We start from the raw sequence: 18,860 nt of genomic DNA, 5'->3' as shown, positions 1-18,860 counted from the left end.
TTATCAGACCATTGGAACGTATCTTTTTTAAAAAATCTCTTTTTTTAAAGCAATCTTTTAACTTACAACTTGTTATTTGTTTTGAAGGTACAATTACAAGAGCATTGCTCTCTCTATGTTCAATACTTCTACCAGTATATCTGCCTGCTCTTCAGCACGTCCTCCTCCTCCTCACCATGCAATAGATGATGCAGGAACATCTGGAAACTCAACCACTCTTGGTAAGCAAAAGTTCTACATCTACATACGACCAATATTTATATACCGCTTTCAACAAAAGTTCCCAAAGCGGTTCATCTAACCCATCCAGCTAACTCCAGCAAATCAATGGGCAAAATGCTGTGTTCCATTTGCTCTGAAACCATGCTTTTCATGGAACTGAAGCCAATGCAACACAGGCAGAATGTGATTTGATTATTTAAAATAGTTGCTATTTCACTTTTAATGGCTAACAGAGGAAAGCTGGTCTTGCGGTGGCAAACATGAATTGCCCCCTTTGCTAAGCAGAGTCTGTCCTGGTTTGCATTTTGATGGGAGACTATTTTATTTATTTATTTATTTATTTATTTATTTATTTATTTATTTATAATTTCTTGTATACCGCCTCCTCCCAAGACTCTGGACGGTGAACAATAACAATAGCAATAATTAATTTTTTTAAAAAAATTAAAGAGCAAAAGCCTGGTGAATGAGCTAGATCTTGAGAAGGGACTGAAAAGCCACTAAGGAGGGGGGTGATCGAATCTGGCGGGGAAGGGTGTTCCAAAGAAGAGGGGCGGCCACAGAGAAGTCCTTCCTATGGGCCCAGGCACCACACACTACACCAGAGCCCAGGACACTAAGGAGGGCCAGCTGAGAAGACCTCACAGGACAGGATACAACAGGCTGAAAGAGGCAATCCTGGAGATATACAGGTGTTAAGCCCATAAGGGTTTTGTAGGTGAGAACCAGTGCTTTGAATTGGACCCGGAAGCAAACAGGCAGCCAGTGCAGCGATCATAAAAGAGGTGTAACACTATCAAATCTGAGGCCACCCATAAGGAGGTGGGCCACTGCATTCTGGACTAGTTGAAGCTTCTGAATCATTTTCAAAGGCAACCCTCGGTAGAGCGTTTTACAGTAATCCAAGCAAGAGGTAACAAAGGCATGAGTCACTGTTGCCAGGGCCTGCCAATCAAGAAAAGGCTGTAACTGGTGAACCAGCCGAAGCTGGGCAAAGGCACCCCTGGCCATGGCCTCCATCTGCTGTTCAAGCAGGAGCCGTGAGTCCAGAAAGACCCCCAGATAATGAACCGTCTCTCTCAAGGGAAGCGCAACCCCATCAAGAGATAAACTCACACATGGCAATTGGCCAGATCGCAAACTGAAGAAGAGTAACTCAGTCTTGGAGGGATTAAGCCTGAGCTTGTTTTGGCCCATCCAGGTCCCGACAGCCTCTAGGCACTGAGCCAGCACATGGACGACATCACCTGTTTGGCCAGGGGTAGAGATATAACGCTGAGTATCATCAGCATATTGATGAAAACTTACTCCAAACCAATGGATGACTAGGCCCAGTGACTTCATGTACAGGTGAAACTTGGAAAATTAGAATATCGTGCAAAAGTCCATTAATTTCAGTAATGCAAATTAAAAGGTGAAACTGATATATGAGACAGATGCATTACATGCAAAGCGAGATAAGTCAAGCCTTAATTTGTTATAATTGTGATGATCATGGCGTACAGCTCATGAAAACCCCAAATCCACAATCTCAGAAAATTAGAATATTACATGGAACCAAGAAGACAAGGATTGAAGAATAGAACAATATCGGACCTCTGAAAAGTATAAGCATGCATATGTATTCAGTACTTGGTTTGGGCCCCTTTTGCAGCAATTACTGCCTCAATGCGGTGTGGCATGGATGCTATCAGCCTGTGGCACTGATGAGGTATTATGGAAGACCAGGATGCTTCATTAGCGGCCTTCAGCAATTCTGCATTGTTTGGTCTCATGTCTCTCATCCTTCTCTTGGCAATGCCCCATAGATTCTCTATGGGGTCAGGTCAGGCGAGTTTGCTGGCCAATCAAGCACAGTACACTGTATACTTTTCAGAGGTCTGATATTGTTCTGTTCTTCAATCCTTGTCTTCTTGGTTCCATGTAATATTCTAATTTTCTGAGATTGTGGATTTGGGGTTTTCATGAGCTGTACGCCATGATCATCACAATTATAACAAATTAAGGCTTGACTTATCTCGCTTTGCATGTAATGCGTCTGTCTCATATATCAGTTTCACCTTTTAATTTGCATTACTGAAATTAATGGACTTTTGCACGATATTCTAATTTTCCGAGTTTCACCTGTAGATGTTAAAGGGAATGGAAGCAAGGACCGACCCCTGTGGAACCCCATAAGAAAGGGGTCAGGGAGCAGAACACTCACCCCAAATCGACACCAACTGGAATCACCCAGTGAGATAGGACCAGAACCACTGAAGAACAGTGCCCCCAGGGCCCAGCCCACTTAGGAGTTCCAGAAGGATAACATGGTTGATGGTATTAAAGGCCGCTGATAGATCAAGGAGAACCAAGAGAGGTGTGCCTCCCACATCAAGGATACAATCAAGGTCATCCAACTATATGCAAGCACTGTAAGATATTCCCCTTAGGGGATGGGTCCAGAGCTCAGTGTAAGAGCATCTTTGGAGAAGGTTCCAAGTTCCCTCCCTGGCATCCCCAAGATAGGTCTGAGAGATACTCCTGTCTGTAACTTTGGAGAAGCCACTGCCAGTCTGTGTAGACAATGATGAGCTGGATGGACCAATGGTCTGACTCAGTGGAAGGCAGTTTACGGTGTTCCTCTGTACAAGTATAGTGAACAAAGATGTGCCCACACAAGGTCACTTAGCTGAATGGATGCTTAAAGCCGCTTAATCTCCTGTGCTCTTGGTCCGCTTGGTCAAATGTTGCCCTTGCATAACAGCAGCAGCAGCAGCAGCATCATTCCTTGCAACATGGACTTAGGAAGATATTTTGCAGCAGGAGGAGGCACACCACAGATGGCTCAAGCACCATAGTCAACTCATAGTCCAAAGTCCAAAACACTTCAATATCGGTCAGAAGTAACGTTTTCTTTTCTACAAACTGAGGAGCAATAAACCACAGGTCTCAGTGCATCAGCGGTCACACCAGGGCAACACTAGTCTGGAACACAAGCTCCCAACTTAGTGGAACTAGCATCCTTGCACTAGTGCAACATGTTTGCACTAGTGTAGTGATAGTTTGGATATCAGCCAACATATACAGCAAGTATGTGTTTGTTTGTTTGTTTACCTCCCTACCTCTCTTGGTTCTCTTTGATCTCTCAGTGGCCTTCAGTACCATCAACCATGCTATCCTTCTGGAACGCCTAAATGGGCTGGGCCTTGGGGGCACTGTTCTTCAGTGGTTCTGGTCCTATCTCACTGGGTGATTCCAGTTGGTGTTGATTGGGTGAGTGTTCTGCTCCCTGACCCCTTTCTTGTGGGGTTCCACAGGGGTTTATTTAACATATTTTTATACTGCCCCAAACTTGCATCTCTGGGCGGTTTACAAATAAAAATATTTATATATCACTCTGCAAAAAGTTCTTAAGGGAGTCCATTTTTAAAAAAAAAACACCTTTAAAATAGGTAAAGAGATGAGTGAATGGATCAGGCTAGTACTTGAACCTGAAATGTAGATTTCTGTTATGAGTGTGCATGCCTAGCGCATGGTTCTGTCCTGATTTGCCAAGGAGGTATCACATTTTCAAAACTGTATATGTGACCAGGGCAGCAGCACTGTACAAATGCGCTTTACATAGGAGCATAGGAAGCTGCCTTATCCTGAGTCAGACCATAGATCCATCTAGCTCAGTACTGTCTACACAGACTGCCAGCGGCTTCTCCAGAATCCAGGCAGGAGTCTCTCTCAGCCCTATCTTGGAGATGCAGCCAGGGAGGGAACTTGGCACCTGCATGCAAGCAGGCAGATGCTCTTCCCAGAGTGGCCCCATCCCCTAAGGGCTTCCCCTTACAATGGTCACACATGTCTCCCTTTCAAATGCAAACCAGGGTAGGCTCTGCTTAGCAAAGGGAACAGTCCATGCTTGCTACCACAAGACCAGCTTTCCTCCCTTGGTTAGCTACAGTGGGGAGGGAAGATCAACTAAGACAGCCCCTTCCCCATAGTGTATGCTGCCTATTCGCTACATGTGTACTTTGTAGTCTGGATGTTAATCACTGAAACGCCATAATGTACTTCTCTAATGATGAGTATAGCTGCTCATTTATCTTTATCTCCTTTTCACCATAGCTTAAATCTAAACTTTAGTTGGCAATCTTGGGCATTTTCTGGATGATGGGATGTACAACAGAATAGTGCAAAGGTTCCAAACTGAGAGTTAAGGGTTGTTCAATGCTTCGTTGTAGGCTGGTGGCCATTCATATTTTCCGTCCACTGCAACGTGTTTTCCAGGCAGGAGGTGTCGATATTCTCCCTGAAATGCATTTATCTACCCCTCCTCCTGCTTCATTTGGGCCAATGGAGTCACGGGGTGTGAGTGTGACGTGACGATCTTTCTTTAAAAAAATAAATTCTCAGCTACCTTGTGCAACTCTACCAAGCGGGGGGGGGGAGTGCCATTCTGAAACAAAAATCTAACTTTGTCTTGCATCACTGCAGCTTTGTGCAAGAGATACCCGGGGATGGGGGATCTTTTTTCTTCTTCTTTTTTTTTTAAGGAGGAGGAGTGGGGTACATGAGGAGATCCTTTGGCATGACAAAACAAGAGAACTCCTTATCGGTGGGGGAGCGAAAGGGAATCCTGTGGCGAGCCAGAAAGGGGGAAGGACAGGAACGGTTGCGCCTGCTCTCAAGGAGGGGAAAAAAAGGGAAGGGAAGGTGGGGAGATGCTGCTATCAGGCACACTCCCTCCCTCCCTCCCTCCCTCCCTCCCTCCTGCAACAGCCTTTCTCCCAGTCCCTTGCCCCCCCCCCCATGCAGGCTCCTTCACCACCTCTGGCGCTCCTCAAATCCATGCTCCTCCCGGCTCTCCTGTCAACTTTCACACCACCCCACTCAGCTGCTTCAGACTCGGGGCAAGAGGAGCTGCTTGAGGGAAGGTGCGAGAGGCAAGGAGGCAGCAGAGCATTCTGGAGGGCAGCAAGGAGGGGTGGCCTTGCAAATGTGAACAAAATAAAAAAACCAAAAGCAGCAGATGAAAATCGGGTTGCACCCTTGCCCAAAAAAGCCGGGTGGGGGAAAAAATCATTTAATGAGCAGGATGGGAAAATTATTTCATGAATGGAAAGAGGCTGTAAAATCAGTAAACCAATGGGATTGCACAGAACTAAATAATTCAGTTCAATGGGCTTTCTCTTAAGTAAGTGACCATTCTGTGACCATTCTTTCATCCCAGCCAGCTTCAAGTCGCACTTGCCCCCAAACCAGAATGCAAATGGAAGCAACATGGAAGAAGAGGTGCTGCTGCCACACCATGCAAAAGCTGGGCTGGGAACAAATCATCACACACTGTGATTTGTACTGTCCACACCACACTGCACTGCACTGCGTAAAAAACGGGGCAAGCCTCCTAAAATGGAAAAATACAGCTACTTTTCTGCAATGCATTTACAGCATTGTAGGGCAAAAATGCATCAATAAAATCCGAAACAAGGCATGGGAAATATGAACAGCACCCTGTTGACAGCACGGCAACTGCGATGCCAAAGCACAGGCAATATGGAGGGGCACTTAGCGGACACGTTGCGAATCGGCTGCAGCGCGTAATCTGGAAAACGCCCTGGGGAATCTGTGCTGTACCATGACTGAGCTGGTCTTGTGGTAGCAAGCATGACTTGTCCCCATAGCTAAGCAGGGTCTGCCCTGGTTGCATCTGAATGGGAGACTTGATGTGTGAGCACTGGAAGATATTCCCCTTAGGGGATGAAGCCGCCCTGGGAAGAGCAGAAGGTTTCAAGTTCCCTCCCTGGCTTCTCCAAGATAGGGCTGAGAGAGATTCCTACCTGCAACCTTGGAGAAGCCGCTGCCAGTCTGGGTAGCCAATACTGAGCTAGATGGGCCAATGATCTGACTCAGTATATGGCAGTTTCCTATGTTTCCTATGTAAGTCAGAACAGTTCTGCTTACTTTATAGCTTACTCTTAATATCTGCTCACCAACCTGTGCAATGTCTTTTGCTTGCAGGATGTGAAAAAGTCACCAGCTCCTACCTGTGGCTGTTTGTGCTTGCTGGAAACCTTTTACGTGGAATTGGTGAATCACCCATTATGCCCCTGGGGATGTCTTATATTGATGACTTTGCCACAGAAGAAAACTCAGCCTTTTACATAGGTAAAAGTAAATGAAGCTATTCTTTGTTTCTGTCCTGCTATTGCTGGGACATCAGAACTGGGATGGGGACAATTGTCTAGTCCAGCATCTCTTGGTTGTGTGAGAGAAATTATTTCTTTATTTCAAATATCTACATCCCACCTTGTAAGATCACAAGGAGTCTCAAGATGGCTAGCAAGCATACAAAAACCAATATGGCAGATAAAGGTAGCTAAAAAATCAATTTCAAACAGATCAAACTCCAATAAAAGATAAAGAAAAAATGTAGTGCTGAGCAGCATGCGCTTCAGGAGAGGGACGATTTTTGTCAATCTCCCCTTCATTCTGAAGCTGACTATGACCTCTTAAAATATGTCCCTGAGTCACACAGCCCTCAGAGACATATTTTCAGGAGTCACAGTCAACTTCAGAGTGAAGGGGAGATGGACGAAAATGGCCCCTCTCTTGAAGTGCATGCTGTGGATTTGTTGCACCAGTGCTTGCTTTGTCTGAATGCCAGCTAACATTTTAAAGTTGTCTGAGTTTCCTTTAAAAAAACAACAGAGAAAAAGCCTGGTGGATGGGTCAAACATGGGTGTTACAGAGATGAGGGACCATGACCAAAAAGGACTTCTTTCTATCATCCACCTCACCTCATCAGAAGCAGGTACACTCTGAGCAGGGCATTAGTAGAAGATCTTGGTAGTTGGGCTGGTTCATATGAAAGCAGGCAGAACTCCAGTTACCTTAATTCCAAACAGGTAATTTTATAAGTTTATATTAGTATTTAATTAGCACCACTCTGATGGTGGGGAAACATGAGCCCTATGCAGACACTCATGTTCTCTACCATCAGAGTCCAGTTGTTGGGGATACATGACAGTTGTTGGGGATACATGACAGGGGCCTTTCTATTTTGGCATCCCACCTGTGGAACACCCTGCCCCATGTAGCCCACCTTGCCTTCTTACTGCTGGCTTTTCATTGGCTTGTGAAGAAGTTTGTTTCCACAGGCATTCAGAATGGAAAGAGCAGTGTTCTTTCTTTGTTTATCTCTGTGTTGTGTCGATAATTATTGCTGATGTTTGTTACCGGTTTTCTTTTAAAAGTATGGCTTGCTGTATGGTAGTGTTGTGTGTGTGTGATTTTAAATAGGTTGTGAACCTCCTCAAGGACAATTGTAAGGTCTGAACGGCAGGGTATAAATATCAAGCTAGCTGCATGCAAGACCTTTATACACCCTTCCATCCCTGCAGAGAATAGCATGGACAGGACATAAATGTTTATGTTATACATTTTTTTACAGGAACTGTCCGATCATGTGGGATGTTTGGACCAACACTTGGCTTTCTCCTGGGAGCCTTTTGTGCTAGTCTGTGGGTTGATATTGGACTGGTAGATGTTGGTAAGGAACAAATATCCATATTTATCCCCATTGTTATAACCTTTTCAAACTCTCTTGTCCGCTTCTCTCTCTACCGAGTGTTCAACCCTATGTCTGTGCTTTGGTCTCATGTCTCATACCAGGCATGGTCTTGACTTTAGTTTTGATCATCAATCATCTTCTTCTTCTTCTTCTTCCTCCTCCTCCTCCTTCCCTTCTTCCTCCTCCTCTTACAAAATGCTAGAATCTCTTTGGTCCACAGGCATGGCAGCCAGCGTGGTGTAGTGGTTAGAGTGCTGGACTAGGACCGGGGAGACCCGAGTTCAAATCCCCATTCAGCCATAAAAAAACTAGCTGGGTGACTCTGGGCCAGTCACTTCTCTCTCAGCCTAACCTACTTCACAGGGTTGTTGTGAAAATAGAAACTCAAGTATGTAATACACCATTCTGGGCTCCTTGGAGGAAGAGCGGCATATAAAATGTAAATAATAATAATAATAATAATAATAAATTATTTAAGGCTGAACTGATCTGTGCTCAGTGATCCCATGTATATCCTCTTGCTTAGCAAGTTAGATTAAGATCAGATTAAGGCCTACCTAATTCAGCATTCCCACCACCACCCCCGGTTCTAGGTAGTCCATGAAAAATTGGCCAGTGGTCCCCAGTCGACATTACTATTCCCATAACTAGAAAGTCACACAAGTCAAAATTCAGTATGTTGTTCGATTGGGTTTATTTCAATCTGTGTTTGTAGCTGGGCAATGGATGCACAATATGTATATTTTAGGGCACAATTTGACCAAGCATGTTTAAATCCCATTGACTTAGATGAGCTCTAAGCCCATGTTTAACTTTCTCATTGAAATCAGTGGCTGGCATTCTGATTAACACTGCTTGCATATGCTTAACAGCATCATACATGAAGTGCTAACTTTGGCACTTTTGAAGCGTGGGCACTTTTGCACAAGAGTACAATGATATTTTGCCATTCTCTTTGTGCTCCAGAAATGCTGGTTGACAACAGAAATACTTTCCTGAGGGTTGCAGTCAACACTCAAGGATGTGTTCATGGGTCAAACAGTGCTTCTGGAGCACTGGGGGGGGGCACTGAAAACTGTCATGCTCTTGCACAAAAGCGCTGAAGCTATCATAGGGGTGTGCACAAAACTGGATTTGCCGGTTCAGCTGGAATCCAAATCAGATTTGAACTAGTTCGGCCTAGTTTTGACCTTGTCGAGACAGACCCAGTTTGGGTTCAAACCAAGCTGGCTTGACTGGCTCAAAGCTATACTGGTAAAGGGGAATCAATCCAGTAAAGGCTACCCTTTACCAGCACAGGGACGGGGGGGAGGTGTTTCCTAAGTATAGAGGGGGCAGGAGGGGAGTAAATTTGTACTTACAGGTACGAACCATGGCTGTGGTGGTGGCGGCGGACCCAGGGGGTGGGGGCCCCCTACCCCCGAGGGCCTTCTCCTGAATAGCCCAGGCTGGCGGTGGCTCGGTTCGGAGGCAGGGGCCATTTTACTGACCTCCACGGTCCATGCATTCACAGAGGCTATTTGCGTGACCGTGCAGCCTGCATCCCCCCCAACCAGGCTATCACCATGCATGTGCTAGTGTTAGGAATACACATGCAGCATTACTAAAGATGCCAGCTAGTGAGGCTTTAAAAAAAATACTGAGACCTGCCTTTAGTGATTAATGGCAGTATTGGTTTGGTCACATGTTTTGTGTGTTTTTTGCTCCTCTGAAATGTGGCTGGTGTTTGAACTTTGAATATACTATTATATGCTTAGCAAGTTCATGGCATTAATTTGCAAAGGAAAATATCACATTTTTAAGGAAACATCACATTTTTAAAAAGCTTTTAAAAAAAACAGACAAATAAAAAATGGCAAGAAAAGCTGAATATGACAAAGATGTTGGGGAAGTGGAAAGTGTCTGTAGTTTCTGATCAAGTGGTTCTGCAGCTCATCAGAAAGAGAATTTCTGCATCTCAACCTCCTTCCATGGAGGTTCTCCCCATGTGAGATGGTGTGGATGTGGAATACGTTATATAATCTTTATTATAATCCCAGTTTTACAGTTTTGCATCTGAGACCCTGAGAGCATGGGGTATCTAAAAATTACTTAGCCATTTCCTGGACTGAGGGGGTATTGCAACCTGTCTCTTTCACCTCATACTTTATTTACTGGACCACACCAGGAAGGTCAAAGTTTAATTTGGGAATTAGCTAGGGTTGCCAGCTCTCATTGAGCCTATTACCGGAGATTCATGTTTTCCTTGAAGATGCTGAATATGTAATCCTGGTTCTCTTTCCCAGATACGTTGATAATCAATTCTAAAGATGTCCGTTGGGTTGGTGCCTGGTGGCTTGGATTTTTGATATGTGGAGCAGTCAGCATTATGGCTTCCTTGCCTTTCTGGTTCCTGCCATCCACTTTGCCAAAACAAGGAGAAGAAGGTGTCGTTAAGAGGTCAAGTGAAGTAAATGGAATCGCTAAAGAGAAAAATGGCAAAATGGAGACTCCAAAGCAAACACAGCTGAAGGTCTCAGGGGCGGTCACAGGTTGATTGCAGAATTATTTTTGATTCCCTTTCAGAAGTTGATTTGCGTTTTGTGATTCCAGAGCATCCAGCGTGCTGGGGGTCACATCCTACAAATTCACTGGTGCTTATGCCACTTTACAAAATGAAGGGACCTCCAAATCATCATTTGGGGGTGCTTGCAACCTAAAATCAAGCAAAAACACACACACAAACCTCAAAAAGGACTTGCTGCCATACTGCATAATGCAATGCCAGCATTGCCCAGCAGTTGGTGCTGTTGCACACATGCAGTATTATGCAAGCAGGCAGTCGCGCAATTACTGAAAACTGCATGCCTGTCGTTGTGCATCTCCCCATAAAATGTCTGGCACTTCAAAGAGTGTCCCATTCCTGGACTCCTAGGCTAGGCCGGAGAACAATCTATTACAAAAGAATCAAGGGTCTATTAAACATACAAGTAAACTATCAAACCTCAGCTTGAGAGAAAAAATATTCACAATAATCCACAATGCCACTTGCAAAATTCTAATATTAAGATATATCAACTATTTTCAATAAAGTCTCTTCAGAATTATAATATGTGGTTTCTCCATCCAACTCCTTCCAGTATCATTATCAAATTGCAAGTGGCATTGTGAATAATTTGTATCTTAAGCTGAGGTTTATTGATACTTGGAAGATATAATAAATACAGGTGAAACTCGGAAAATTCGAATATCGTGCAAAAGTCCATTAATTTCAGTAATGCAAATTAAAAGGTGAAACTGATATATGAGACAGACGCATTACATGCAAAGCGAGATAAGTCAAGCCTTAATTTGTTATAATTGTGATTATCATGGCGTACAGCTCATGAAAACCCCAAATCCACAATCCCAGATAATTAGAATATTACATGGAACCAAGAAGACTTTCACCTGTAGATCTACATGTATGTATAATTTATTTTATTTATTTACAATATTTCTATACTACCCAAAACTTGTGTCTCGGTGCAGTTTACAATTAAAATCATTTAAAATATCAAATCAATTAACAATTAAAATCATTTAAATTGAACCTTGATTCTTTTGTAATAGTTGATTTTGGTTTCTGGATCAAGGATACATTCTTCTGTTTTTCCTAGGGGAGCAATCCAGCCAAACCAGCAAGGTCCTGTGAGAATCAGAGGGCTGGTAGCTAAAATATTGACCAACAAGGGAGCTTCTGGTGCTTGCAAGGTTATCACAAATCAGAGGGCCAAATATGGAACCACAGAGGACATATCCAACACATTCCTAGAACCAGAGGTTGAGCCAGAGGGTTGTTGCATGGGAAAGAGAGCTGGTCTTGAGGAAGGAAGCATAAATTGTCCCTTTTGCTAAGCAGGGTCTGCCCTGGTTTTCATTTGAATGGGGCACTACATGTGAGCACTGTAAGATATTCCCTTTAGGGGATGGGCTCCTCTGGGAAGCACATCTGCCTGCTTGAATGCAGAATGTTCTAGGTTCCCTTCCTGGCATCTCCAAGATAGGGCTGAGAGAGATTCCTGCCTGTAACCTCAGAGAAGCTGCTGCCTGCCTGTGTAGACAATCCTGAGCTAGATAGACCAAGGGTCTGACTTGGTAAACGGCAGTTTCCTATGTTCCTATATTTCTTATTCCTATGCACCAGCAGCTAGCAGGCAGAATCTCAGGATTTCTCTAGTCCGCCTGGGGTTCAGAATGGGAGGGGAGCCTCCTCAGACGAGTAGTTCTTGTTTGTTTCTGGCTCTGGGTGTGGACTGATCCATTAACTTATGAAGAGGGGAGATTTAGCCTAAGAGATATAGGCTTCTTCCTTGTAAGGAAGGTTTCTTTAAAGACAGACTGTCTTAAGTTCTCATAATTGCTCAATGCTATCTTTAGTTTATGTGGTCTCCATAGTAAAAGTAATTCATTGGCTTAACCAACACAGCCATAAAGTAGTAGTATCATTCATTAGGTCAAGTGTGCCATCGAGTCGCTATCAACTTCTGGTGACCACAGAGCCATGTGGTTTTCTTTGATAGAATTCAGGAGGGATTTACCATTGTCTCCTCCCGCACAGTATGAGATGATGCCTTTTAGTATCTTCCTAGATCGCTGCTGCCTGATATAGGTGTTTTGGGGATTCGAACTGGCAACCTCTGGCTTGCTAGTCAAGTCATTTCCCTGCTGCGCCATTGGCTGTAAATCCTGATAATGTTTAGAACCAAATTTCCCATCTGTTGGACTCTTCTTTTTAAGCCTCTTCAGCCTGGGGGTTGGAGCCAATGTCCCCTAATATGTTTTGCTTCTTGTTTCCTGTTCCTCCTTCCTCCTAACACCGATGAATCCTAGGGAAATGCTGCAGTAAGGGTTTCTGGAAAATGTTTGCATGTTGTGTTTCTCTCTCTCTCTCTCTCTCTCTCATTCCTACTTAGGCTTCCATTATTTGGAAAATGAAATAAAGATTCAAAGTAAGACAATATAAAGTAGTATCTGTGCTACAGTCAATATTGAATCATGGATGAATAAATTAAAATCCCTGCTTCTGCTAATGGACTGGCCTTTTCTTGTTTGAGAGAGAGCAAAAAATAAAAATAAAAAATGCATGTTTTCATTCCAGAGTTCTTCCTCGCCTTGAAAAAGCTACTTGGAAACATCATCTTCTTGGTCTTTTTGCTCATCAATATCCTACAGTATAATTCTATGGTTGGCCTGATAACTTATGAGTCAAAGTTTATGGAGCAGCAGTTTAACGTCTCTGTTTCAAAGGCCATATTTCTGATTGGTATGTAAACCTCTTGCTTTTCTGGCTTTGTGGGATTAAGTAGTGGCTTCACAGATTGTGGTAGTGGTTTCAATGCGGTTGATCAACCAAGTCAAAGGCATGTGAACCAGAAGCTAAAGTGAATTAGACAATTTTAATAAATATTCAATAAATATTTTGGATCATGGGAACAGGAAGCTAAAGAGGTGGTTTAGTGGGGTGGGGTGTATGCTGTGCTCGGGTTGGATAGGGACAGTTGCTCTCCCCCTGCTAAATCACAGGGGGATTAACCAAAGGTGCCCCTTTGCTCAGTTAGCAGGGCTCTACCAGGTGCGGGGCTTTGGACGAATCAGCATGTTCGGGGCCTCCTTAACCTTTACAGAATCATACTGACTGATGACATACTGTGTAAATAGTGAGGTTTTTGGACATGTCCAAGCAGCTTGGACATATAGCACATTTGTAAGAAATAAACATAAAAATAAAAGCACAACACATGCTTCACCGTTCTCCCTCAGACCCTCTCGATTGCAAACCAACTTGAGCATAGTGCATTTATAAATATATTATATATTGTTTGTGTTATTCCAGATGTTTTTGTAATTTTCTGCCATGAAACAAGCCACTTATAGGACTTTGATGGTTCGTAAAAATATAAATTAATTAAAAACCAACAATTTGTCCAATCCACTTTGAATATACACAGCCCTCCCACAGATGCATATCTGTGCTCAATAGCAAACCCCTATTCCAAGTCATTCAGGCGATCTAAAGGCTGGGGCAGAAAGGAGGGTGTTTTACCCTTTTTTTAGGAAGGCAAAGGGCAAATTCCTCCATATGGGGGTGGAAGGATGGTCTAAGTGGAGGCTTCAGTTCCAGACATTTTTGTAATTTTCTACCATGAAACAAGCCACTTATAGGACTTTTTTGATGTTATATATCAACACATTGAAATGGATTGGGCAAATTAAATATTCCGTGCCTTCCCAATCTGCCTTACATCTGTGCCTGATATCAAAGCCCCATGGCATGCTGATCCCTAAATATTCAAGCAGTGGGGATAACCACAAAAAGGAAATCACATTATACCTCCATTACTAGGGCTGATGACTTTCAGCAGGCATAGGCAGGGCAGGGCAGAAGGTCTGCACAGTGCCATGGTGGGCATGGGCAGCCAGCGCTGGCCACTCTGCCTTCTGTCTTCCTTCCCTGCTGCCTGCAGCAAGCATCTTGTCTGCCAGTGCCAGCCAGCACTGGAGAGCTCCAGGCAGCAGCTAGGCCTCTCTGGAAGCCCCACCCGCCGAACAGCTGAGAAGCGGCAGTGGAGAGGCTGCATGAGCTTTGGGCAGGGAGCCTAATAGTAGGCAAGCCTGTGCCTGGCTCTCGGCTGGGTGCGCAGGTAGGTGGGTGGGGGAGATAAATTGCTGGGACTGAGAGAGAGAGAGAGAGAGAGAGCAGGGCAGGCTGCAGTGTGTCCAGAGCCCAGCCCGGGGCTGGGAGCAATCACCCCACCCTAAAGACAGCCCTGCACACATCAGTTTGGTTGTATGAACTGGCACTTCCATGCTTTTGAGAACTGAATATGTCCCATTTTTGCTGCTGGTATTTGATTTCAGGGTGTGTGTGTGTGTGTTTGGTGTAACTTAAATTATTTTGAAGAGTTTGGGATTTCTTTTGTGCATGCAATAAGTGACCAATACTCCTTCTAAATTCCACTTATTCTTCCAAAGTCTGTTTTGTGCCTCAGTCTGATAAATTAATATAAACATAGAGCCATCATGCAGAACCTGGGTTGGAGCCGGGCTCTGGGCTCTTCTATCCTGGGATGTGTGTTCCCTCTCCCATCCCTGTGTGAGTGTCAGAAATAGTGTGGTATTGTTTTTTTAATTAATAGTTTTTCAGATGGGGTGAACAATTTTAGCAAACATGAAGAAAAAAATAAAATATTTCCCTCTCTCCGCTTTATATAGTGCACAGATTTCCATCACATTCCTCAAAACCCTCTCGCCTTTAAGCAAACATAAAAAAGAACAAAGCTACACAAGACTCCAGGCACAGAATCACTCTAATCACTATTTTCTACAAAAATATATTTCACAATGCATAAAATTCCAAGAATGATTTCTAAATTACCTGGAACTGGTCATGAGCTTCCCTTCTAAAACAAGCTATTTTTTCGCAATCACCCCAAAGCAGTAAATTGGTAAACCATAGTTCTGTCTCAGAAGTATCCTTCATTTTCCATTTCTGAAGTGCTGTAATTACCTCAATCCAAGACTAGGTTTTTTCAAGTCCTTTGATGTTAGAAATCAGGGATCATCGTAAATACAGAGCCCTGTTCCTTTCAGGTAAATACAGGTATTACCTATATTTAATGTCTATTAAATATTTTTATTTACATCTTTTAAGGGGGTTATCTTAAATTCAGAGTTGTCTTCTATTCTATTCGGGTAAAAGGCATTTCTCCAGAGCAAATGCCCACAATAGCCATAGTTCCTTGCCTCTAGATAAATTCGAGTCTTTTAGAATAAGTCCAAATATTGCTATAGAAACTGTAAATTCAAAATCAGGACCTCAACCCATGATATTCTTTGAAAGACCTCCATCCAGAAGATGACAACAAACTTACAGCGCTGTGACTCACTTCAAATCTTGGGAACAGAGCTTGGGTTATTTGAAGCAAGTAGGTTAGAATAAGCCAAAGTTGGTTGCTTTGGATTACATGTCAAATTTCACCTTATTTTAACATAGATAGGAAGTAGACACTTGCATGGTGATGCAGGGGAGGGGTGTTCCTGAAATTCTAGGGCATAGCACAGAGCTCTAACTGAGGTTTAACATGATGTCTGAACCAGCCCAATATATCATGATATTGGGTTGTTCATTCCCAAAGGTTCCCTCCCTCTAATGGTGGAAGACTCCTCCTGTCAAAGGAAGGGAAGCTCTGGAGCCAACCCATAGTGTTTGTCTTTTGTTATGAAAATTTTGTGTGTGTGTGTGTGTGTGTATTCATGTGTTCATCGATGAGAATATGTGGTTGTTCCCTTTCCTTTGCAGGTGTGATAATTCTACCCATTACAATTGTGGGGATGTTCCTGGGAGGCTTGCTTGTCAAGAAGTTCAAGCTAAACATAATGGGAATGGCAAAGTTTGCATGTATCACCTTTTTGACAGCCTACGTGTTAAACTGGGTTTACTTTGTGTGCAACTGCGAGGTGCTCCAGGTAGCTGGTTTGACTGTCAACTACTCAGGGTTCGTTATTTTGTTCATTTGGGGGGTTGTGTAATACTTAAATGTATCAAATGTGGTCCAATAAGTTTGTGTTGCCCCCCCAAGCAGGAAGACATTCAACCTAGGCCATTCACCCACTCCCCCAGTTAAGCAAGGGAATATGTGCCTATATATTGTGTGTCTACTACAGAAGCCCACTCCACCCTTTATAACAATAATTGCTCAGTGCAAGTGGGTAGGTCTTTCAAAAGTGCCAGCGTTTTTGTGACTTTTCAGTATTGTTGTTTAATGGAGAGGGAAGCGGGGTCTTAGGCTGAAGCTGATAAAGCACTCAAATCTATACTGCTGTGCCGTGGTACTGGCAAACATTTATGGATTATTTCCCCCGCTATCAATGATGAGATACATGGTGAGGCAAGCCTCATGATCAGTGAGACCCGCCTTAAGAGGGTTTGCGGGGAGAGCGGGCTTAGCCCTCTCTCCCCGCAGACGATCCCCAGACAGTCCTGGGCGGCTAGATCTGCCGGCTCTGTCACAGAGCCGGTGGGGGCTGTGGGGATCGGGGGCCACGCAGCCACCGTGGAATCCTGGAGAGACCTTCAAGCCAGGGCGGCTGCTTGCAGCCTTCTGGTCGGGGGTCTCTTCGTGTGTTGCCATGGTGCCATGCGGAGCCACGGCAATACACGATCAAAACGCCGAGGTTAACGGAGTGCTTGCTAAGGGGAGGGGGAAATAGGAGGGTTTACTGCCTAGAGCCGCGTGGCTCCCGTGGCAGCACACGATCCTCCAAAAGCGGGTTAGGCTCCCTTAGTCCGCTTTTGGTGGATCGTGAGGCTCTCCTCCGTGACTTGAAGAATCAGGGGTCAATATCATTGGACAGCTTCTTAGGGTTGCTTGAGTATACCTGAGATCACATCTATGTCCTTGGCCTTCATGAGGTGGTAGCAGAGTGACTCTCAGCTCTTGGTGAGTGATTCTCACCAAGATGATGATGATGATGATGATGATTTATTTTATTTCTATATCACCCTTCCAAAACTGGCTCAAGGTGGTGGTGGTGGTGATGATGATGATAAACAAACAACAACATTTTTATTCATTCATTCATTCATTCATTCATTCAATTTCTATGCCGCCCTTCCAAAAATAGCTCAGGGCAGTTTACACAGAGAAATAACAAATAAACAAAATGGAGCCCTTTCCCCAAAGGGCTCACAATCTAAAAAGAAACATAAGATAGACACCAGCAGCAGTCACTGGAAGTACTGTGCTGGGGGTGGATAGGGCCAGTTACTCTCCCCCTGCTAAATAAAGAGAATCACCATGTTAAAAGGTGCCTCTTTGCCAAGTTAGCAGGGGTTATAATAATATAATAATAAAAATAACTTTATTTGTTAGCCACTCCTAACAAATTGTTCTCTTTGTGGCTCACAATAACACAATGGTAAAAAAAATCCAGTAAAAACACATAACAAGACAAGGAATAGAAAATACAAAATGCAATGCAAAACATTTTTAAAACTTTTTAAAAAATCAAATTGTAAAAGGCTGAATGAATAGAAAGGTCTTCACCTGATGTCTAATTTATCGTGGCTGGGGATGGTGGGTGTTGTAGTTCACCAACATCTGGAGGGCTACAAGTTGGGAACCCCTGGTCTAAAAGAATAAAGTGACAATGCCAGGCGAGCATTGTCACTTTATTCTATAGATGGGGTATTCTATGGGGGTGCTGCCACCGAAAAGGCCCTCTCCCTAGTACCACTCTACCTGTAGTAGCAACTGCCTCACCACTCCTGACTCTGAAATCACTTCCCAATCAGTTTCCCACTCTTCCGTGATCCTGGCTGTTTGACACCACAGCCTTCCTTCCAAAAGCAAATGACGGCTCTGATCCCTAGATCCTGTGTGAGATTTTTACCAACCAAATGGAATATTCCCTTTGTCTGCTATCATTTGACCCAAACAGGTGAGGGAGTTACAGACACCAAGAAATAGCTTTTCACCAATGGAGTATAATTTTCTAAAAGGGAGTTGTCTCCTTTTAGTACTTACATAAGGCTTCTTCTTTGTTCTCTTTAGCATAAGAGAACCATCCTTCGTGAAAGAAAAATGGTGGTCGACTTGTAACTCCGACTGTGGCTGTGAAGCAAACCATTGGGACCCTGTTTGCGGAGACAATGGAATCACCTATATGAGTGCATGTTTAGCTGGGTGCAAAGCTTCAGTAGGAACTGGGAAAGATATGGTAAGCATGGATATCTGTTTGTGGGTCTGCTTTTTAAATTTTTTCATATGCTGGAATAGGGATAATTTTCTGTCAAGTTAACCAATGTAAAACCAAACAACAAAATGCCACTGATACAATACGAACTCTCTAGTGCTTCCCTCATGGTGCATGGCCCCTCCGTCACCTCAGTTTATTGTAAGAAAAATCCTTTGAGGTAGGCGAGAGAGAATGACTCAAGATTACCCAGTGAGCTTCACAACGGTCAAATACTGGTCACATACAGGTCTCCACAGTCAGTCTACCATTCTCCAGTCCCCCACTGGTGTGTAGGATACTCCTACAAACAGCTCAAATGGGCCCAGAAGGAGCAAAT

At 43.8% G+C, this 18,860-nt stretch overlaps 1 protein-coding gene across 2 annotated transcripts in view; it reads left to right on the top strand.

Annotated features, from left to right (window-relative positions):
* The window catches only part of LOC128327805 (solute carrier organic anion transporter family member 1A4-like), a 42,268-nt gene that overhangs the window by 15,290 nt on the left and 8,118 nt on the right, over positions 1-18,860 (top strand). For both annotated transcript variants that reach the window (XM_053257072.1, XM_053257074.1), the window contains 7 exons: positions 88-221; positions 6,214-6,360; positions 7,646-7,744; positions 10,051-10,296; positions 12,885-13,049; positions 16,086-16,281; positions 18,340-18,505. In XM_053257072.1, the coding sequence (XP_053113047.1) occupies positions 88-221; positions 6,214-6,360; positions 7,646-7,744; positions 10,051-10,296; positions 12,885-13,049; positions 16,086-16,281; positions 18,340-18,505 (1,153 nt within the window). The remainder of the gene's footprint in view (positions 1-87; positions 222-6,213; positions 6,361-7,645; positions 7,745-10,050; positions 10,297-12,884; positions 13,050-16,085; positions 16,282-18,339; positions 18,506-18,860) is intronic.

This window comes from Hemicordylus capensis, chromosome 5 (assembly GCF_027244095.1).
Source record: "Hemicordylus capensis ecotype Gifberg chromosome 5, rHemCap1.1.pri, whole genome shotgun sequence".
NCBI lineage: Eukaryota > Metazoa > Chordata > Lepidosauria > Squamata > Cordylidae > Hemicordylus > Hemicordylus capensis.
This window is presented reverse-complemented; position numbering and strand designations above follow the sequence as displayed.